The 24,035-nt window shown below is 41.3% G+C and overlaps 1 protein-coding gene across 3 annotated transcripts; it reads left to right on the top strand.

Moving 5' to 3' along the window:
• Nucleotides 1-7,143: 7,143 nt before the first annotated feature.
• LOC101771642 lies at nt 7,144-10,337 on the top strand. 3 transcript variants are annotated; one of them, XM_004968717.3, is made up of 4 exons: nt 7,144-7,344; nt 7,440-7,561; nt 9,735-9,782; nt 10,098-10,337. In XM_004968717.3, exons 1-3 carry the CDS (start codon nt 7,193-7,195, stop codon nt 9,752-9,754), a joined length of 294 nt encoding a protein of 97 aa, XP_004968774.1. In that variant the 5' UTR covers nt 7,144-7,192; the 3' UTR covers nt 9,755-9,782; nt 10,098-10,337. The 3 variants fall into 3 exon arrangements, with proteins under 3 accessions (XP_004968774.1, XP_004968773.1, XP_022682184.1); XM_004968716.3 differs by lacking the exon at nt 9,735-9,782; XM_022826449.1 differs by lacking the exon at nt 10,098-10,337 and having other exon boundaries at nt 9,735-10,017.
• The last annotated feature ends 13,698 nt before the right edge of the window (nt 10,338-24,035 follow it).

Genomic DNA, 24,035 nt, shown 5'->3' on the forward strand with positions numbered 1-24,035 from the left:
GACTTCTTCCACATGGGTGCATGTCCGTCCTCGTCGTTCAGAACAGGTTGGCTACCAGAGCCCTTGCCAAAGACTATCCTCACATCCTTTATTATAGAAAATACACGTTTACCATTATGGTCAACGGGCTTAGTACATTTTTCTTCCTCCGCTTCAAAATGCTTCCCTTTCTTTCTTAACGGGTGCTTAGCAGGAATAAATCGACGATGGTTCGTATACACAACCTTCCTACAGTATTTCAAATATATTCTGCAAGTATCATCTAAACAGTGCGTAAAGACTCGATATCCCTTGTTTGACTGTACGGATAGATTACCAAGCGTCGGCCAATCATTGATGGTTACGAACAACAATGCTCATAGATTAAAAGTCTCCTTTTTTTCCTCATCCCACACACGTACACCTGTTTACTTCCACAATAGTAAAAGTTCATCAACCAATGGTCTTAGTTAAACATCTATGTCATTGCCAGGTTGTTTGGACCTTGGATAATTACCAGCATCATAATGAACTTCCGCTTCATGCACATTTAGGGCGGAAGGTTGAACATACATAAGGTCACAGGCCAAGTGCTATGATCACAACTGAACTCACCGAATGGATTGAATCAATCTGTATTTAAACCAAACCATATGTTCATTGCATTCTTTTCAAACTTAGGAAATTCTCTATCAACTGTTCTCCACTGGGACCCATCAACGGGGTGTCTGATCATTTCATCTTGCTTACATTGTTTGTGCCAACGCATCAATTTTGAATGTGCCTTGTTTCTGAACAAACGCTTCAACCGTGGTACTACAGGGAAATACCACATTACCTTCATAGGAACTTTCTTCTTGCTGGCCTGCCCCTCAACATCGTCAGGGTTATCTCACCTGATCTTATAATATAGCGCTTCGCACACAGGACAAGCCTCCAATTTCTCGTATTCCTCACCGCGATAGAGAATACAGTCATTAGGACATGCATGTATCTTTTATACCTCCAAACCCAGAGGGCAAACAAGCTTTTTTGCTTCATACGTTGAGGATGACAATTTGTTCCACTCGGGAAGCATGTTATTTATGGTTTTCATTAACTCATCAAAACCTTTGTCAGAAACTCCATTTTTTACCTTCCATTGCAGCACTTCCAGTGTGGTACCCAACTTTTTGTGCCCCTATTTGCAATCTGGGTACAACAATTTCTTATGATCATCTAACATGCGCTCAAAATTTTTTGACTCCTTCACATTCTCGCAGTCTTCCTTTGCATCTCACAACACCTGACCTAGATCATCGATAGGACCTTCTGCCTTGCCATGTCTTCTTCAGCCTCACCCATTGGAGCGTCTACAAAGGCACCTCCTTGAATCCAGTCAGGAACGTTGTCTTCTTCTTCATCATCATCATCTTCCATCATAACTCGTCTTTCCCCGTGCTTAGTCCAAACAAAATAGTTAGGCATGAATCCAGAACTGTATATGTGGGTGTGAATAGTCTTTCTGGATGAGTAGTCCTTCTCATTTTTGCAATTTCTGCATGGACAATAAATAAAACTAGATGGTAGTTTGTTGAATTCTGCCAGATCAAGAAAACCACGCAAGCCATTAATGTACTCCATGGAGCATTTGTCTGCGTTGTACATCCATCACCGATTCATCTACAAAGTATTACCAAACCAAAGATATTTTGATCATCCATACAGTTATACATCAAACATAACAAACATGATACAAATACTATTAAACTCAAATGTTGCTGAAAGTTTAGATAGAAATACACAAATTTAAATTTCAGACCCAAACAACATGATACACTATGACAAACTCAAATATTGCTGACAAACCATCCACCGAGTACTATCTAGGAGGACTTTAAGTATCCTTGGGCGGCGAAGATGAAGGTTTCGCTGACCCAACCTCATCCTGTGGTTTATTTGTGTTTCCTGCAATGGTAGTACTAAGTGGACCTGAAACACCCGGGACTAGCGGTGGAGCATAACGACCACCAAAAGGAGGTTCCTGACTCGCCGCAACAGCATTTTCATGACATCTTTGCAACTAACAAAGCATTACTTTCTCCCACGTGCTCATTTTCTTTGGCTTATCATGAGGGCCAACTATGGTTTTCCCCTTGCTGCGAGAGGAACGACGATCGCCCCCACCATCGCCATTACCTCCAGCAGCAGAAGCTATCTCTATGTACCATAATTTATTTAGCTCATATTTGCAAATGACTAAACTATGAACAAATTATATATTTTCCCCATAATTTACTTAGCTGAAACATAACATATAAATGAAAATTTTCCCCATTGTAGTTTATTCTAAAAATGACTAATTACGTACCTATAGTTCATTTTATTATCTCTATGTACCACAATTTATCTCGCTCACATTTTCCATAATTTATTTAGCTCATATTTGAAAAGTACTAAACTATGAAATTATTTCTCTAACCTGATATCAATTTCTTTGACTAATACGAAACATAGCATCCAAAAAATTGTAGCTTATTTTAAAAATCACAAATATGAGCTCTAAATAACACATGCATATAAATGAAAATTTTCTCCATTGTACCTTATTCTAAAAATCACAAATTACTCTAGCTCTAAATCATAAAATTTAGTATAATAACCATGTATCAAGGGAGGATGAAGTTTCTAACCTGTAGCACACTTGAATGAGTGAAATCCCCACGAAATGGTCTTCAATCCGGCAGCACCTCCTCTATGGCGCCATAGATAGGATGAAGCCCAAGCTGTGGTGAATGGCTCAGGCAGGAGGAAGAAGAAGGCGGATTTATAGGAAGGAAGTTAGTATCGGGTGGAGGCTCACCTGGTACTAAAGGTTGCATATTAGTATCGGGTGGAGCCTCCACCCGGTACTAAAGGTTCGGTGGAACAGGAGTACTAGTTGGAGGCTCTAACTGGTACTAATGTGCAACCTTTAGTATTGATTGCTGCCCCCAACCGGTACTAAATGGGATCACAGGTGACTCCCGAGGAACTAGCCGTTAGGTCCGATACTAATACTCATATTAGTATCGGGTTCAGTTACAACCGGTATCTAGTAGTGGAGACACTAGCCCTCAAGTGCCCAAAAGAGTATAGGATGTGCCCGTTGAAAACCAATTCATCGTGGTAGAGTACGTAGGTCTATCCATCGATTAGCCCGTGCCTGTCCTATTTTGAGACTGAAACCTTAGGATTCTGATTCTTCTGTTAGAATACTAAATCTTAGAATATGTAATGCGTCTTTTTTCAATCAGAATACAGACACAGACGCTCACAAACGCACATACACTTATCCTTATGAATACACGCACGCAACCCTACCCCTATGAGCACCTTCGACAGATTGAGCTAGATTGACGAAGTCACCACTAGCGTCTCACTATTGAGGGGCACGCCACCTACCACTGAAAGAATAGTACCGGTTAAATTTTGGAATAAAGTCAGAAAAATGCAAACACCAGTGCAGAGCCGTGGACTCGAACCCTGCTAGCTATAAGTTCCCGTTGTTATCTCCTATTTTTATGTAAGCATATTTGCACGTGTTTAAAACAATGATTTCAGCAAAAAAAAACTACTTCCTTAGGTTCCTTAGATTATGTAAGCTATTTTTATGATTCGAACCATACCTGCAGTTCTGTAGGTTATGCGCACATGTTTGCACAAAATCAACTGCTTCGTTAGATTACCTCAAGTACCTACATAATTAGAGATTTTGCATGTCTCTATTTCTATTCGGTCAACACTTGTTGCAGTCTAGCTGCGTGCCTTTGCCCCGCCTAATGACTCCCAACAAGTTGGGCGACGAATTAGAAATATTCAGATGACGTTCTTCTCTCAGCCGACGCGAGTATACGACAATCCAAGGAGGTTCGGCAGACCAAACAGAAGTTTCCGTCAGTAACTATTCCCCTTTTGCCTCATTTCCATCCAACCATCTCATCCCATTTTTGGGGGGGAGTTCCCAAGTTCCAGCAAATTAGGGCGTCTCCAACGGGCTGACGATGTCGCCAGTGTAGGTTATATTTTATTCGATCTGGAGGTGACGCAAGAAATACGAGAGGCTAAACTTTAGCAGGGTTACATCAAACGTTCATATACTAATTAGAGGATTAAATATGAGCTAATTACAAAACTAATTTGCATAGATTGAGTCTAATTCGCGAGACGAATCTATTAAGGCTAATTAATCCATCATTAGCAAATGGTTATTGTAGCATCATATTGTCAAATTATGGACTAATTAGGTTTAATAGATTCGTCTTGCGAATTAGACTCCATCTGTACAATTAGTTTTATAATTAGACTATATTTAATACTCATAATTAGTATCAAACATCCGACGTGACATGTGTTAGTGTATCCAACGGTAGGGTGGAGTGGAGCGATAGTCTCGAACGTGTTCCGAGAGTGCATGGGGGACCTACCCTCTCTCTACCACACGTTGCTCCATGCATTGACAAGATCTGTGCTTAAGTTTTTGCCATTTTAATTTATTCAATAGCACCATTGGAGATGGCCTTAGTGGCGTCTATTTGATCAACTAGCTACCCGTGAACACGGATCAGAGAGATCTAATAGATTATCTTTACCTAATTGGAAAAGTTAGGATTTGGATGGATAAAATACCATGGAGAGAGAGGGAGAGGGAGAGGAAGAGAACCTGAAAAGGAGATAGCAAGTTCAGAGCAGCACGAGAGCGGATCAACGCAACGCCGTTGGGACAAGAGAAGCCAAAGCAATGCAGAGCACCGGCGCACCCGTCCGTCTCCTTCGAGAGGGAAGGAGAACAGGAGAAGGAACACCCAAGGGGGGCCCGCGCGCGAGAGAGAAATGGGTTAGAAAGAAATGAAAATTGCATTCACATCCAATATTTAGATGGGAACATTTTACTCTAGGAATACGCATACCGTTTAGAGGACAGTTTGATATGCTTTTGCAAACCGAGACAGTCCAGTGCGAAACCATTTCATAAGCAGAGTAGAAATGAATCGAAAGCCGGGTAAAAGAAATTTTCTTCACTAGTGATACTATTTTGGAAGAAACCCTGCCATCCAACTCTAAATCTACTTCAGGTCCTCCTACATATTATATCCTAATAATGTATTAAAGTCAACAGCAAACTTCCATAACTTGTATATTTGTGGTTTCTTTTTCACCTCATCACCTTCCTTCATCCTCCTCCCCTTCCACTTCATCCGAACATGCTAAATCGCTAATTTTTGTAAGGAAATAATAATTGTAATTTTAAGACCAATTATAGAAACAAAGAAAAATGTAAAATTCGATGTAATAGTTTGAGTAGCTCATAAAGTTTGAAAATGCAGCTCACAAATTCAAGCTGAGAAAAGTTAGCTTAAAAACTTTAACACATATTTTATCACTAATTGTCCTACATGGATCTTATCGTGAAAATCTTTGGATCTTATCATATGCCACTTGACGCCAAATGATTTCCTGCTGCTAAATCTGCTAAGACTCGACATCAATGTACCTCATGTTGAAGGCACGAGATCATCAAAACAAAAATGCAAATGGTGTTTTCAAATCGCAAATCTGCATCGAACGGCATTTGACAGAATTATGTTCAACTAAAGGTAAATATCGATGCATTTTTTTCACTATGTGATCTTTGCTTACAAAGTACCATGCCAATAAACTACAAGGACAATGCCCTTTCCTAGAGGACCTAAATTATTTTGTATATTTGATTTTTCTGCATACTATTTTTATTTATCTTGCTGATGTTGCCTTATTTAATAATTGCTTTACAACTACTACTCTACATACACAAAAAAATTTATGTTAGAAATCAACAAGACGAGATAAGTTCAAGTTAAATAATATGAAAGCACATAATGATCGGTTTCAAAAATAATTTATGATTAAAGTGTGAAAAAATTGAAATTGAATGAAACAATGACAAAACAAAATTAATGGAATAGGTTGCTCGGGCAAAAGAGGAGGTGCACAGTCTTTATATGGCTTATTAAAAACTCCTAAAAGTTCAATGAGAAAATGTGCCTAAGAAAAAAAATACTACACCTAAAAGCCATCCGTGCATTGAACCAGCTCCCTGTTAGCGTCCATCTCGTATGTTCATTTCGCTTTGCATAGATCTTAAACATTGAAAGAAAGATAATTTATTTATAAACAGGAAATCTGAAACCAACACACTGCAATTTTTGTTTGACAAAATAGGCATTTTCATCCCTCAACTTTGTTTCGAGAGCCAAATTCATCCTTTAACTTTCAAATCAGCCAAACAGTCCCTCAAGTCTTGTTTTTGTTCAAACTCATCCCTCAACATTTGAATCAGTCAATCTAATCCCTCAAGTTTTATTTTTCTTAAACTCACCCCTCAATTTTTATTTTTCTATTCATTTCACTCATGCTCAGCACCACATTTTCATATGCAGTTGCTTCAGATATATACAATTCACTTATTCATTTTTAATCATCTTGTCTATCAATTATCATAATCGGTGCTTATATCTATTGTGAATCTGGTGCTTAACTCAACCTTTTATACGCAATAGGTACTAGCGAGTTACTACTTTTTGCCAAACTGTCTAATACACTCATTTGTTTAGGTCAATCATTCTTTGAAAATATCCTAGCAGCTGGACTTCTAGACCAATTATTTTGTGGCAAACTTAATTTGAATGTTTACCTAGACTTACTATCTAGCTCCAGAAAAAGTAGAAGATGATCTTTATAGCAAATATAAGCATAAAGTATACGGAGATAACTAATACATTCAAATATAACAATTCTAAGCTCTCGAGGGACGGACGTGACTTAAAAAATAAATTTGAGGGACTAGATTGGTCAATTTAAAAGTTGGTCAATTTAAAAATTAAGGTTGAGAGACTAGATTGATCGACTTAAAAGTTGGGGAAAGAATTTTACCCTCGAGGGAAAGTTGATAGATGGAAATGGCTATTTTGCCAAGTATTTCTTTCAGTTTATGTTTAGTTTAGTTGCGTTTTTCAAATTGGAAAAATATAGGCCGCAAAAAATGGAAAAATATATGAACAAGGTACAGGCCCAACATCCCAGGAGGAGCTTTCCTGACTCAGGCCGCGGTCCAGTGAAGCCCAACAAGATCGCAACGCTCAGCGCATAAACCCTCGCATCCGCACGCTTCCAACGCAGCGCGCACGACTCGAATTCCGCGAAGACAGGGGAAGAAATGGCATCTCTGGTCCGCACCGCCGCCGCCGCCGCCGCCGTCGTCGTGAGGTCGGCGGCCCGCGCCTCACCCCTCACAGGCCGCGTCCTCGGTGCTCCACTGCCTTCCCTGGCGTCGACTTCCGCTGCCCGGTCCGCCCGGATCCTCCGCAGGTATAGCAAGCTGGCTCACTGGCGACCTATTATGGGTGGGTTCGGTTGGGATTCGGTGCGCGCGTGTGCTCACGTCGGCCGCTGGTTCGGTGCAGGTCGGCGGCCGCGGCGTCGGCGGGGCTGGAGACGCTCATGCCGCTGCACAGCGCGGTGGCGGCGGCGAGGCTTAGGTCCTGTATCGCCGTCGACTCCTCCTGCTGGAGCTCGCTCTCTCAAGGTAACCCTTGTTCTAGCTGCTACCATTTCAGGGGATAGTACCATGTTGTCGAGCCTTCTTGGATCTGTTGTCGATTGCTGCATTCTCTACAACAATTTCGTGTGATTGTGCATTTTTGAGATTTTGGGGTTAGCAGGTTGATGATTGCTGCACGCTCTGCAACAGTTTCGTGTCAATGTGGATATTGTGGTTTTGGGGTTTCGGTTCGATTGAAGGGGAAAAAATGGCCTAAAGCTGACCTAATTTAACACAACTATGCATTCTCGAGAAATGCTGTAACATTTTTCCAGCATGGCTACATCATCACTTCTCGAATCAATTTCAAAGTGGACCAAGTAATTCACGAGCTGAGCTCATTACACAGTACTTACTTTGTTTGTACTGCTGGTACACCATATAAACCAAGATGAACAGGATAGTTGGTAAGGAGGGCATCTTTGAATAGTGGTCTGTCCTGAGAAACTCCTTTTAACCTTTTTTTATTATACTGAAATACACGTTAATGTTCCTTCCTCTTTTTGGTTTATTAACAATTACTTTTATGAGTCAATTGTGACCATGGAACTGTAAGGTAGTCTTGAAGTGCCTTGGTTCATTAGTGTCCAATTGTCCTTCCACAAATTTAGTTTTACATCGATGTCCATTTGTCCGTTATATTAGCAGTAAGCTAGTAGGTTTTTTTTTCCCTTCGTTCCATGATCTTAGGGAGCCTTTTTGGCCTAAAATTATTGACCTATTTCAAACTCTGGATGATCTGGATGTGTATGGTTATGAAAGAAGTTGTCTTAGCTGGCCCTACATCAGAGTCATCATTGAATAATTTGCTTTTTTTTGTTTGAGATCATGTTTGTGGTAGCCATTGCCTTATTAGTGTGTGTTGATTCCGACTTATTGGCTCTCAGTGCAAAACGGCACGTTAAATTTGGAAACTTGTGAACTTCCATACCCGCCAAAAAAAAGAACATCCATAGTAGTTTAGGAAACTTTTGTTTCTTGAACAATGTAACAAAATTTGATCCAGAAGGATCTTTATTGTGATGAATAGTGAATTTGTTCAACATGCCTTTCAGAGTTCCACTAGTGTGAAGAACTTAAAATGCTAGCAGTTCATAGCAAAACTAGTTCCGAACCTTGTATTGTTTCATTTTATATTTGCTTGATGCTTGTCTTGCTTGTTACTATAATTCATACTGTATGATTCATTGGGGTCTTTTTAATTCAAGTAAAAAGTTTGGTTGGCATGCCTGTTGCAATGGCATCACGGCAGCATCCAAGTGGTAACTACAAAGAATACAATCTTTCTAGGATTAGTCATTGCAATCATGTTGATTGATCTCCTGCTTCCATTAGTTGCTCGCTTTATTTGTAAAATTTTAATAAGATCTGATTTTATCTATATAGACTTGCAATTTACATGTGGACAATGGGATTGTGGTCCTGTAGACTCCTTGGAATAAAAGTGATACAAATGTCATCCTGGTTAGGCAGCAAGATATAGTGCTTCCAAAACATAGTCCCATAAATAATAGGAGAGGAGTTTTAGTTTTGCTGCCTGAGGTGCTATTGTTCTTAACCTCTCAATGCATTTTGTGTTTTACAATATAGCAATTTTACATGTAGATACTATGATGGTAGCTCTGTAGATTCATCTGGACATATGTAAAACATTTTTTTTCCTTCAGGCAGCATTTTTTTGAAGCAGTCATAGTAGTACTGTTAAAACATTGTCCCCATAAATAACTGGAGGTTAGGTGGTGTCCCTCTTTGTTTCTCAGTAATCTGTATCATATGCTGCTGCTTTCAGAGGTGCATTTGTCTTTAACAAGATGGGCTAATCTAGATTTGGCTGTTATCTTAGAATTGAATTTGGCATTCTTATGATTCTTTAAATAGTTGAGTGATATGCTGTTATCGAAAAACTTGTTTATCGAAAAACTTGTTTGTGAACTTTTTTTTTCATCAGATGTTTTCAGCAACACATATTTCTTTCACATAGTTGTGCTGGCTGCTCAGCCGCGAAATACTGAATCAATCAGTTTTAACTACCAGGTCTTACTACTATGAGATCCTTCACGCTTGTTGATTAAATTAAGCTAATGAAGAAAATTAGTTCTCTATTCTTTTTCTATTGAAAAAAGATGGGGTTTCTATATTTTAACTGTGGTTATTATAGGTTTAAACAAGCGCATCTGATCATGGCTAGGAGCTGAGCAGCAGAGAAGTGAGGACACTGAGTTAAAAAAAAAAGTGCATTTTTTTTGCAGATATTTGTAGACATGTAACAATGTACTTTGATGGTTGCTCTATGCGTGTACTCATGTCAACAGAATGGAGCATGCAAAATGGTTCCTTGTGACTTGCTTGGCTCTTATTTCCAGTTTGATCATGATCCATGCCAAAACCTTGTACTATAATAATGAAAATACTTCAAATTTTCTTTTAGGTGTGCAAAATTACTCCATTTGAAGTAATGGCAGCATATGGTATTAACATCTTATATTCGAGACCTGACTTGCTCTTATATTTGGTGATATAGGATATGCTTTGCCTTTGTGACAGAGAGCTGCACCTGAAGAAACAAATGAACATTAGGAATTACAAACAAGGGCTGTAATAACGTGATGCTTGCAAACTAATTTCTCCTTTGAAGTTCATTGAATTTTGTAACTTGAACCATCCAAGATGTGGAACTAGCATTTGTTGATGTTAGAATTTTATTCATATGCCCATGAATTATCTGCAGCCCCCTTTTAAAACAGTCGGTTCATTATTGACATTGACTGTTTACATTTTTTTTTACATTTCCAAATCACGTGTTTTTCTAGGTGAACTTATATAAGCATCACTTGATATGACTTCAATTCTGTGCCTTCCTTCTCGTCATGTAGTTGCACTTTGATTTTAATTTTTAGTTTTTAGGTGAAATGCACTTGAAATCTATTTTCAGTGTAATGAGATTCTGACGTGTGTTTGGGTGTGCCAGTGACACCTATTCGGCTGAATCCTACCTTCGAACTTTGAGTGATGAAGCATGTCATTCTTAGACTTCTTTCAGTTGAATGTTTGAACTGAGCTAGGATTTGAGATGTTCAAACTTCTTTATTTATTCTCATTCTGCTAAATACTATGAGAATGTCTGTTTTCTTGACTAATTCCTCTTTTGCATGCCAAATGAAATTATCTGAATGTGAGCTTGCATGATGTGTTCAACATCATTCCTAGCCATTTTTTTTGGCATGTGGAAAAGCAAAACTATCATAGGATTAATTGAATTTTGCATGTAGCAGTCCATAGCAGACTAGCTACTCTGCTGAATGTGAAAGTATCAGATTTGGGCTTTCATTTTCTTTGCCAACTCAAAATTATTTTGGTTCGAGGGATGGCTTGGAGCTGCTCCATTCCCTACAATGTTTGGTCGAAGAACGAGTACAATGGAATGTCTCCTGAGAGGAATATTCCTCTCAGATTTAGGAACGAACCATCCCAAAAATCCTGATGGACGTGGACGCAGTCGCACTCATCCCGCATCAACGGCATTACCCTCGTGTCTCTATCGCCCGCATCTCGACGCCCCTCCGCCACGCTCGAAGCTGAATCTGACGGCCAGCGCCGAGCACGGCGGGTTGCACGGTGCGTTGGGTATTGTATCCCTAGCCAATCAATATCATTATGTGGTCTAGTTTGGGTGGTTTAAGCGTTTGGATTTGTCCCTAGCCTTGCGGATTCGCCAGCACCACCGCTGTATTGACGAGGTAAACCTTAAATTAACAATTTGACAGACTCTGCAGAACAGTCCCAGCAAATCAATCATAAATGAAATTCTGAATTGCATGTGAAGATGCACTTTAACAATCTAGAAAACTTACAAAATTATCTATAACTTTGCAGGCAAACCAAAAGTTATTTCTGCCTTTGAGTTCACCTAATTAGGTAGTTAGGCGCTGAATATAATTACGAGACTGAAAAACAACCGTCCGGAAACTATGATTAATCCTAATCCTAAATCCGATTGAGGTGTTTGTGCAAGTGGAAAGCTCTACAAATCATTTACAACTCTATAAGGCCCCGTTTGGATCCCTTCATTTGAAGGAATTGGAATCTACTTAATGGAGTAGGCTAATTTATCTTGGAACGTGGCATTCCACAACTTTCCAAAGTTTAGATATAAGCCTATCTTAAATTCATGGGGTGGGAGATGGAAATTGATTCTATAGATTATGATTATTAGAATGGAATTCAATTCTTATAGCACACTCTTGAACTCGCTTCCCTATATAGAAGTGCAGCACATAAGTATCTCTCCCATATCGCCAACAATAATATACAAATATATTCCACATACAATTATATTAGCTTAATTAATTTGTGTCTAAATTATGATTATTAGAATGGAATTCAATTCCAACGATCCAAACGGGACCTAAATGTTTTATTCGTTGTGCAAGGGGAAAAGCTCTACAGATCATTTACAACCCTATAAAGGTTTTATATGTTTTATGGCCATTAAGATTCCCTAAACTCGTGAAGAATAGAAACTGCACACTGTCAACACAGCAGCGCGAGAACGAAATTGGGTCTTTATTAGATCACGTCATTAACGATTGATTCTTCGCACTAAAACTCATGAAAACCTTGATGTCATTGGATTCCCTGGACAAAGAAGCTAGCTCAATTTTCCGACAAGCTCATCTCCATCGTCGCTGCCTGAGTGCCTGACATGAGCACAAGTTGCACTGCAGTCTGTAACTAACACTATATTAGCCCATATTACTAGCTTGATTAAATTATAGGACCTATCGATGGTTGTACTCCCTCCATTTCAGACTAGTTGTTATTCTTTCATTCAAATTTTTCATCAAAATGCTTGTCACTGTCACATCCCGCTGAACCCATATGCATGCGTGCATACTCCTAAATAGCATTTTGATAGCATTAGACGCAAACCAAGTCCGAACTTTCATACAGATTCAGTAATCAGTTAATAGAACTACCCAAAGTCCCAAAGGATAAAAAGCTGGAGGATCCATGCGAACACTATTATCTGTTTAGCAGAGCGCAATTTAGTTGTTGACTTCGATAATGCAGTGATGCCGTAGAGTACTTGCAAGTTGCAACTAACTATATATATAGCTATCTGATTGATCATGGCGCTGTGACTGGGCAGCGAATGATCGACGGACGGCAGGCAGTGTTTCTTCGCATGGTGAGGAGCTGGTATAGCAGGTCCCGACGAAGGTATTGAACAGTTCTCTGCGTACAACAACATAAGACCACAGATAAGTGCATATTGATGGCATAGCCATCTTTATAAGACAAAAAGGGTTGGGTTGTGGTTGCAGTGCTTTATTTTGAAAAGTAATCTTAGTGGAAGATATCCAATTCTTCTACTCTCGGACAATACAAGTTGTTCTCTAGTTGAAGATGTAAAGCTTAACTCCTACAGAGAACTAATATTACCTCCCCTGCTTTCTGGTGAAGATCCTTGCCGTCGAATTATCTGGCATAGAACAGCGTGTACATGCCCGTGTTCCACTTGCTGCAGATTAGTCAAATATTACAGCATACTTCATTGGGTAAGCAATGGTAAGCATATATCGTGAATGGCAATGTGCACATGACTTGCTAGAATGCGCGTGTTCCTCCAAAATTCCCAAGAATGTCTGTGACCCAGCTGTTGGGGTTAGGCTCCTGGTCTCCATAGCCATGTGAGTTACAGTACTGCGATCGGCAGACAAGGAGAGCGTTAAGGAGCAGCTGTTCCACCTTAGAGTGCTTGCTCCTTATCACAAGCTCATTGCCGCCACGGTGACTCAAGAGCGGGTCAAGGATTCCATCAAAAAAAAAAAAAAGGAGCGGGTCAAGGATGCTGAGCTGCTTCTCCACGAAGTCCCACACGTAGCACGACCATGCACCCTCCAGCTCTACTGGTGCAATAACCTGCAAGCCGTGCATCCTTATGAAAAAAACGCAAAAGCTTAAATTGTATGAAGAGTCATAAGTGAATTACGACGAAATTGAGAATCAGAAATCGAGTCCGACCATCCTGCAGAGCTCCACATCATATGTGACGTGTGGACCGGAAAACATCGATGCTACTTCTGGTGATAACTCGCAGATATTGCCCCCATGCTGCAGGGCTAATAACTGTCATATATGCGCGACAAAATGAGCCAGCTAAATGAGTATGGATGACAACAATAACATCATACAATAATTTAGATTGAATTCTGTAACAAATTAAGAACTTACAGTCCAATCTGCCGGAAGGAAATGACGCCATCTTGGGTCTCTAATACCACTGTTCTGATAAATCTGTTCATCCAGCTGGCTGTACAGACGCATCACTAGATTGCACACGTCTGCTTTTAGGTCTCCACCACGAAGCATCTGGGCCTTTATTCTCGTGCCAGCTACTCTCATGGATGTAGGTTCCTCGTGAATGACCCATGTCCTGATTATTCAGAGGATAGGCAAGTTAATATACATAAGGCACAGTTAGGAGATAACTAATACAAGACACTGTGTGACCAAACTCACCAATTGAGCTGTTCTTTGGCATTGCTGCATGCCCCTAGCCACTTGAAGCATGCTTCTGCATCTTTCCGGGGTGGTTGTGGGTGGATCAGCTTCATGTCAAAGGGTGAGCGTCCGAAATGGTCACTTGTCATTATTTTCGTACTCTTGCTGCTAGGAGCTGCACACCACCCTTCAGACTCAAAAGTAGCAGTGTCAATGACAAAGAGATCTTTGGGATTGTCTGAATTTCTTTGGCATGATGTCCCCTGAGCCACCCGGCTGTCTTCCTGCTTCAACATGCAGCAAACCATAAGTTTCTTTCTTCCATATCAGTTTTTCTAGCTAGTAGAACTAATTTGATGGAAACAGGAGGGCTTTAGCCCTGCTGGTTATATATTACTTGAATAGGAGAAAGGAAAAGAGTTACAAAGAGCAAAGAACAAAGAGCAAAGAGCAAAGATCAGACCAGTTCGAATCTAAGAAACAAAAAAGGATAAAAAGAAAATCATGAAGATTACAACATAAGCTCTAGCCATTCCATCATTGATTGTTTGGAGGCCTCTTTAACTCTATGTAGGAGTAATGAATAAGTAGACTTAAACCTCAAGATGGCCCCTTGCATATTCGGCTGTATACCTCTGAAAATTAGATCATTTCTGGTCATCCATATGCACCAGCTCATAATAATGATTATTTCCATGAAGAAAGGAACCTGAAGCTGCGTTTTGAATGAGGTCAAAATGGAATAAGGGTCTAGTTGTAAGTCGGCAAAAATGCCTAAGTGGATCCAACATTCTTGAGCAAAGGGGCATTCAAGCAGAAGGTGAAACAGAGTCTCAGTTTTGTTGTGGGAGCACAGGACACAATTGTAAGAGGGCATAGCCATATGTTTGCGCCGCATGATATCTCGTGTACTAAGTCTATCTTTCAAAACCAACCAAAAGAAGACTTTGTGTTTCTTTTGACACCGGGATTTCCATAGCCAATCAAAAACTGGGTGGGTGTTTCTATGCCCAATGAGAGCCTTATATGCCTTTGATGAAGAGAAATGAGCATTACCCCAGATGTAAGTCCAAGAATCTGAGTCAGACGAGAGCTCAAGGCTTTCCAGGTCTTCAGCCAGATTAACCAATTGATCATAGGCTTGTGGTGTCAAGGGCAGAAAGAAGAGGTGCTGTAAGTCTGTGATCAAATAAGCTTTCTTCAGAGATAGACATTTGTCCCGAGTAAAGGAGAATAGGTGAGGATACACTTGTGCTGGCACCTTATTATTCCATAAATCATGCCATAAAAGACATGTGCTGCCGTCCTTCACAGACACTGAGGCTAAACCTTTGAATTTGTCTAAGAGCTTGATGATATCCCGCCACCAAAAGGATCCTTTAGAAGCAGCGCCCGGCAGTTTACCATTCCCATAGTATTTTTCCCATAAAAGATGAACCCACGGGATATCTTCTTTATTGTAAAATTTATGCAAGAATTTGAGTAACAGGGCCTCATTCTGTGTCTGTAGATTCAGTACCCCTAGTCCACCTTCCTTTTTTGGTAAAATTACCATGTCCCATGCAGCTTTAGGTGGTTTCCTGTTATTGATATCTGAGCCTCTCCAAAAGCAGTGTTTCCTATATTTATCCACTTGTTTATAGACTGATTTAGGTAGCAGCAGGGTACTCATATGAAACATCGGCAAGGCAGAGAAAATTGAGTTGGTTAGCTGTAATCTCCCTGCTTCAGAGAGAAGATTTGAGGTAGACAGTAATCTTCTTTCGCATCGACTCACCATAGGGAGGAACTCCTCAAATTTTGGCTTTGTCTAATTAGTTGTCACTAACAGTTAATCCCTCGATACATGTTGTGATCTAGCTGGATAGATCCATATGAACTCTGTCAAAATATAATGATCAAGGATTAACAATTAGGCTAACTTGGCTAACCTAAAGAGGATGAAGCTGCCTGGATCACATCATGGTCTGATGCACATTTGGTTCCTTTTCTAGCAGGAAATTCCAGTCGACTTCGTTTCTTGGATGGAACTTCATATTGACTTCCTGGCTGCAGATTTGTACGTATCTCCTTGTTGTTTGACTTCGACACTACCCTGCAAGTAACAATTCACACATCCAGAGTATCAAGCCTCAAACAGAACAGAACTTACTTTTGAAGACTTCCAATGGGAACAACGGAAGAGTGTAGTGTACCGGGGAGCAGAGTTGGCAGGATTGAAGCCTACAGTGCCTGTGTGATTACCCTCAGCAGCATCTGTTGCTGAAGAAACTCTAGCAATTAAGACTCAGTGATTCGATAAAGTTAACACAAAACTAACCTTCTAAAGTAAGGTAGAGCATTGCAGGGGAGAATCATCTCACCTGTGTCAACATTGCATCGAATAGGGTTGAGGATATTAGAGTCAACAAGCCTTCTAGGCGTCAAATGCAGGTCCGAAGGACCATCTTCACGTTGGCATGATGCATTGGTCCCTGATTAATTTTAATAGGAAACATAAGAACTAATGGAAATACACTAGGATGGATTAATTTGATTCCTACTAAGAAGTGGAAGAACTACTGCCTCCTTTTTTGTATAAGAAAAATACTTGGACTCACCAGGCAAAAACTGCTCAGAAAATGGTTGATGTTGTGCTCCTTTATTACCGCCTGCACTGACTGCATGGGCTGTCATTCAGTAGTTTATGAGCATTCCACTACGGTTGTTCATGTTGATAAAAAGCTTGAAACATTCGAATTCATCCATAATCTCATCCATATTTGTATTCTCATGCTGCGCTGACTGCAGTATTAGAATACTGTATAATTTGAATTATTCATTTCATTGCTCGAAGCTACCAGAAGACTCATGTCTTAAAGCAAGTTGGAGTTGCATATTAGAAACCAGAATCCAAATTAAACAGATTTACTTCAGTGTCTTTGATGTTTAGAAATGAGATTGTCCCAGTTATGATTATCTCAGGCATACAATTACACTTATTGAATACTGCTTTCAGCAAGAGCATCTAATAATAAAGTCATCTCTTTAAATGGTTCTATGAATATTTGTTCATTTGCCTTTTATAGTATCTATTCACCTTCTTGATGGTTGTAATTTAACACAATACATGGTTACACCTGCTTACGATCCTACATCTCCATATGTAAATGTGTTCATGCAGGCATGGCCATTTTCAGGTATACTTATATACTTTTATCACGAGTTCACAACTACTGATGAATTAATCATGAATTCACATCATATAGTTTTGACAATCCTTGTTACTATATTCAGAAAGAAAACCAAGAATTTGGATAGTACAAATTTTATTACAAAATCGTCTCGGACTGGAAACAATCACAAATCCAACTTGAGAAGCACTAGTAAGAATCTCAATTAATTTGGCAGGATATGGTGGTTTTTACAAATCTTAATAATTCTTTGTAGCTATTTTATATTACCTTTTCCATTCATCCATAACCTTTTTGTTCATTCTTTCCTCTGCAAGAATCCTATTTATTATGTACTCCATTTTGAGTTACGTAAGCAAGTTTAACATCAGTGTTTTGATGGGAACTTTAATATCAGTTGCTGTTGGAGCTAGCACTTGGCATTAAACAACCAACCATGGAATTATCTGAGCTAATGAACTCCATGCTCATATATTGTTTGGCGGAGAATTAAAGCTTACATAGCATGGTCTATACGTACATTAAATTGGAACAAAATGGAACTACATTTAACCATGTCAGAATTTTGTGTACTGCAGTATTTTAGATCAATGCTAGTTCAAATGTAATGAATGTGAAGTGTCTCTAGCTGTTGGTTCTCAATGAAAACATCAAGAAAGGATCCTACTATGTGCAGATTAAAATTTTAAATAACTTCCAGGAAAACCTAAACCATGAGAAACAAAATTCACAGGTTTCCTTAGTACTTTAGACATTGATCCCAGTTTGGCAACAAAATTACTCATGAACAGCTGGGAAAAATCAGTGCAACTTAAAACTTAAAAGTTTAAACCTTCAATCAATAGGTAAATAATACTGTCCCAAACTAGCACCAAAAACAAGGATTTGGGTTTGATTATCCATCTTTTATTAATATAAAAGTGTATAATTCAGAATCACTCACTTCCTTGCTAATATTTGAGTTGACGCATGGCTGAAGTCCCTGGGAGCTGCTGCCAGAATCAATGGTTTGTACCGGTCTAGCCACAATGAACTGCAAGCGCAACAAACTCAAATTAATCTAGCTAGTCAGAATTCAATGTTTGGGCATAGCTCATGGATGACGACGCACCTTGAGCTTGCCAAACTGCTTGAGGCCACCCTCACGCCATTCGGGCTTCCGGTCCAGCTCGATCAGCTGATGCAGAGTCTCGGTGCTGAAGGCGGCCACGCGGGGCCGGACCTCACGCCGGTGCGGCTCCCCGCATCCGGCCGCCGCCAAATCCAATCGATCCGAGTACAAAATCTGCAGAACGAACGCGCGCGATTTCAGATAAAGAAAATGCGAGCGCGACAGGACAAAGCTGCACTAAATCGCGAGGATTTCGATCCCAAATAGCATAGTACCTGAAGGAAAAGGAGGCAGCCAGAGAGCAAGATCTTGGGGCACCCGTCGGCGACCTGTTGCAGGACGCGGACGGCGCAGTGGCGGAGCTCCTGCAGGACGTAGTCCGCCCAGTTGAAGAGGCGCACCTCCGACGGCGACGGGTTGCCGAGCGCGTGGAAGATGTCCACGTTCACCTTCTCGCGACGGCCCGCCGGCGGCGGCGCGAGGAAGTGCCCCGCCACGAAGAGGACGAAGGCGACCCCGAAGGAGTCTCTCTCCGACTGCGTCATCGGCCCCTCCGACGGCCGCGCCTTCCTCTGGCCTAGGACAGCCTCGACGACCGGCAGCGTCGGCTGCATGTTGCCCAGCGCGCGGCGGACGGCGGCCGTGTCCGCGTCCGTGGGGTCGCGCCCGACCGGCCGCTCGCCGACGGGGACGCCCAGGACCTCGTGCACGTCGCGCGCCGTGACGGGGAGCTCCGCGCCCGCGCCGTCCGCCAGGAACACGGGCCCCCCGGACACACCCGGCGCCAGCGCCAGCGCCGCGGTGACCAGCTGGTTGACGAGCCACGCGTAGAAATGGCGGTCCAGCTTGCCGTAGCGGGTGAGGTGGAGCAGGCCCCCGAATCCGATGGATCGGATCAGGTCCTGCTCCTCCGGGGAGAGCGCGTCGACGACGCGGCGAACCGCCATCGCGGAGAACTGGTAGTGCACCTTGATGACGTCCCCGTTATCGTCGTCGTCGTCCGGCGTCGACATGCCGAGGCTTCCACGTAAAGACATGCTAGCTAACGAGCTTGGAGGAAATGGGGAGACGGCGGTGGTTTTAGAGGACGAACTCAGAGATTGGAGGACTCATGGACATGCAAAACTGGGGATATTTAAGTTTTTGCCATCATAAGGGATGGTCACTTTTGCAAATGACCTAACAATTTTGCCACTGGTGAGAGAAGGATTTTAACATCTTTACCAAATTCGCCTACGGTTGCATGACACGTTGGGTCGACAGCTTATCCAGCCCACATGAAATGTCACTTCTGCCCCCACCTTATCCTTTACCTCCCCCGCACCAGACCAAGCCCTTTGACCCAGCCGATGCCTCCTTCTCTTCCCCGCCGCCATCTCCTCCCCCTCTCGACGAATGGCGGCGCCACCAATCTCTCTTGCCAAATGTCCCTATGTTAGGTGGATCCGTCGAGCTCCAGGAGTAGCACCTCTAGGGTGAATGAGTCGTTCAGTGCGGTTGGCAAGGAAACCGGGTTCCCCTTGATCCAGTGCGGGGACTGTAGGTTGGCGCGGATGATTGAGCTCCGGGCAATGACTGAGAAGAACAACAGTAGGGTGTTTTTCAAGTGTCCAAGGAACATAAAGGGGGTGAGTTCTTTTATGCATTTGAGTTGTTGGATTTGCACTGAGTTGTTGATTTATGCATTTAGGTTTGACCTTTTGAGCATTTTGCACTATGTAGGCGCCTGATAGGTGCACCTTATCAGGCACCAAGTACTATTGGCAAAGGGAGTACTTTGAGAAGCTTGTCGAGATCAGGATGATCACAATGCATAAGGGGCCACAATAAGAATAGAGCTCAGAAGAGCCACAATATGAATGTTGCTATCTATCTCAATTGTATCAATCTCAACTACGCTGCCTGGAGATCTCAACTTACCAAAGGAGTCATCCCACTTACCAAACAACTTAGTTGCTGCTCTCTATCTACCATACCAGACAGTCTGGTAAGGGATGGTAATCTTGTACTTGTTCTCCAGCTCCTCCAAATATTTTGCACCCATATTATTCTTCCTCTTTAGAAATGGAATTGCCCTCTTAGCAACCCATGCTTGAGATGCCATCCTTCCCACCACTCTGCTCCTGCTTGCACAATTGTGTGTAGTAGTGTTTATTTGGACCTGCAATATATAAAATAGCATTAAGATAGGTAGTTGAGACATAACATGATATGATGCAACAACTAAATAAATAAGACAACACATCAATTAATACCCTGACACTGCTATCTGGTTGAGTTCTAACTCTAATTTTCCATGGACACCTTATTGCACTACAACATCCCCTGAATCTTGATTTATCTGACTTCTCAGTATGCAGCTCAAACTCCTCCACAATGGCATGCTGCTTCATTGCCATCCTGAAATCCACCATACAGGGTAAACTGTTCCCACTGGCATATCAGGATTGTCCCTATCCCAATCAATAAGTGGCTCAGTAGGATCATTGTCATCAACTGGAATTGCTGCATCTGTCATATTTGCTTGCATTTCAGCTGTAGGGACTGGAATTGTAGTATCCGCTTTAGCTTCTGTTGCCTTATCTGCATCTTTGAACTCAAATGCTTCATACACTGCTTCCTCATTAACCACAACATTAGCATCTCTATCAAGTTCAGATACAATGATTAGTGCATCCCAGTCAACTTCTTCAGCTTGAGGTTCTTGGTTTGCAGAGCTACAGGTGTTCCCAACTGCTTTAGATTGTTCTACAATGCTAGCATTTGTGACACCAGATGTAGCATGAGCACTTGATTGTTCAGCTACTATTGAAGTTGTACATTTCTCATAGCCATATTTGTCAACCACTTCACAACTAAGACATACCGTCTTCACATCCCACCTAGCATTCACCATCTCCACAAATTGGTCATTTCTACTGACTTTCCACTCAGTATCACTTTCTTGATCCAGTCCCCAAACAACAAACTTTTGACAAGGTCCCAAAAAAATCCTGCCAGTCATTTCCTCCACAAAGTTGTCTAGATTGTACACAGTGCTACCATCAATCCATAGAACATGGTTCTGTGCATCTATATCGAGATTTTCATACTCCAAAATGGTTGTATACTGAGATGAATTAACAACAAGTCTAAATGCATTGCTAGGGTCAATCCTGGTAGAACAACAAAAATAGAGACATTTTGGAGTTAGGATATCTCCAACTCCACCACACATTATCAAGAACTTCACCTGGATGCATAAAAAAAGAACAGGGACAACAACTTACCAAGGGGGGCATTCAGGCGGGTCCATTCTTGCCACTCTACGGATCTACTACATCAACAACCTATGCATTAAAACCTAAACCACATCAGATCGATTCAAGTCTGCCATGCATCAAATTGAATGGAACCCTAGCCTACCACAACGTCTAGCTCAACCTAGACGTCGAGCCTGTACAGAACGAAGGAATTGGGCTGATTCCTTTTGCGTACCTCGGATTCATCGCGGAGCACCACAGAGCAGCCGGAGGGATTGGTGGCACCATCATTCATTGAGAGGGGGAGGAGATGGCGGTAGGGAAGAGAGGAAGGAGGCAGCGACTGGGTCAAATGGCCTGGTCGGGTGTGGGGGAGGTAAAGGATAAGGCGGGGGCAGAAGCGACATTTTGCGTGGGCTGGACACGCTGGCGACCCGATGTGTCATGCCACGTAGGCAAATTTGGCAAAGATGCACTACAAGGATTTGACCCTTTTTAGCACCACTTGTTTTCACAAATTGGTTGCAATATTTGGTTCTATGGCAACCAGCGGCATAATTGGTGATATATGGGCCCTATGGTCACCAAAATTGTGTGTTGCATTAGTCATAAGCTCTGTTGCAAGAGGGAGGTGCTAATTCTATGGTGGAAAAGGTGGTTGCGAGTATGGGTTTCTATTGCCACGACTATTGTTGAGTTGTGATAATATTAATTTTGTGTTGTGATAGCTAGGCGTTGTTGCCACCATTGTAAAGTTGGTTGCAAGTAGCTGCGCATATGGCCATGGTGTAATTACATTGTCTCAATCTTGACATGCGTTGCAATAGCTATTGCTATATTGCATCCAAAAAAAGATTAGTTGCAAGTAGTTGTGAATATGGTCACGATGAAACTATATTGCTTTAATTTGGCCCTGCGTTGCAAAAGATCTTATTATATTGCATCGAAAAAGTCATTCGTTGCATCCGTTGAGGTTTTGTTGCCACCAAAATCATATGTGGCTATATTTGAGTATATTTGGTTGTATTGCCACTAAAATTTGTTTGTGGGCATTGTGTATCATATACATGGGCCTAACGTAAAGGGGTATGACTGGCCAGTCCACTAGGGTATTGTGTATCATATACATGGGCCTCAACCCTCTTGCCATGGGCTATTCCTCCTGCCATCTACCTCTGGAGCAGATCACCTCGCTCGCATGGACCCCCAAGAGCAGAGCTTCCTCTCCTCGCATCCCAATCCACTGTGATTTTTTCTTGATGTGGCACCAATTTCTCTTTTCTTATTCTTCATGCGTAAAAGTAAACCATGGGCCAGGACGCCAAGCTTGATTTAATTAGTTGGGTTGCTAGTAACCTGTTTAGCCGTGCTTGTGCAGGAAATTAAGTTTTTCTTTCCTTAAAAACATAACAATTGCGGAGGGAACGATGTAGTGAAAGGAATAGTTTCCTGAATTTCTCTCTCTACAAATGTAGTACATGATAGGCTCACATGATTTTGAATGTTGCTTTAGATGTACTAGACAATGAAAGCAGGAGGCATCAAATGAGAATAGCAGAAAGTGTCCTCACTTTGATTTTTTCAGTTTTGTAAATCAAATATTAGGAAACCAGCCATCATTCAAAATAAGGAGTGAAAAAAATGACTCTTAGATTACTGATACTCATATCTAGTTGTTTAGTCCTTTGCGAGATGGCTAACTAGTTTTGGTTCTTTCTTAGCATTTGTTGAATTAGTTGCCTTGTAATTTACGAAATGGCTAACTAGTCTTGTGTAGTGCACATAATGAATGGGACTTCAAATAAGAATTGTAATTGTTTTTATTAGTTTAATTGATATTTATGCCCGCTAACCCACTGCCCATTCACAAATTGGACAATTCCTTCCTCATGTAAGGCAGCAGGCCAGCAGCAAGTAGGCAACGTATGACAACAGCCCTGCATGCAGTAGATGTTGGAGGTATGCCCTAAAGGCAATCATAGAGATGATGATATTCCATTTGTATCCATGATTTGTATATTGTGTTCATTGAATATCTATTAAAGGCTACTTGAATTGATTGGCAATTATGTGAATTGTATGTGAAACTCTTTACTTGTATAGTTATTCTAAAGTTGTCCCTAGTCGGAGTTCATGTGAGGACACACATGAATTTTAGACTAGCACATGTATTAGTTGATGACTATGTTTCACAAGTCATGGACATGGAGATGTTGAACTAATAATGTGGACACATGTGGAGACATGTGCTAGGACTGACCCAACACGAGAAGTAGTTCTCTCTTTAAGCAACATATACGCTTTGTCCTTAGACCTAAAATTATCGCATGTATTCAAGATGTGGATCGACCTACTTAGGGGCTATCAAACGCTACGCCGTAACAGGGTAGTTATAAAGGTAGATTTTGGGTTTGTCAAGAAGCATGCTA

Source organism: Setaria italica, chromosome V (genome assembly GCF_000263155.2).
Source record: "Setaria italica strain Yugu1 chromosome V, Setaria_italica_v2.0, whole genome shotgun sequence".
Classification (NCBI taxonomy): Eukaryota; Viridiplantae; Streptophyta; class Magnoliopsida; order Poales; family Poaceae; genus Setaria; species Setaria italica.

Coding starts and splice junctions, on each gene's coding strand:
- LOC101771642 (XM_004968717.3), top strand. CDS start 7,193: ATGGCATCTCTGGTCCGCACCGCCGCCGCCGCCGCCGCCGTCGTCGTG. Junction 7,345..7,439: donor TCCGCCCGGATCCTCCGCAG/GTATAGCAAGCT, acceptor GGTTCGGTGCAG/GTCGGCGGCCGCGGCGTCGG. Junction 7,562..9,734: donor CTGGAGCTCGCTCTCTCAAG/GTAACCCTTGTT, acceptor TGGTTATTATAG/GTTTAAACAAGCGCATCTGA.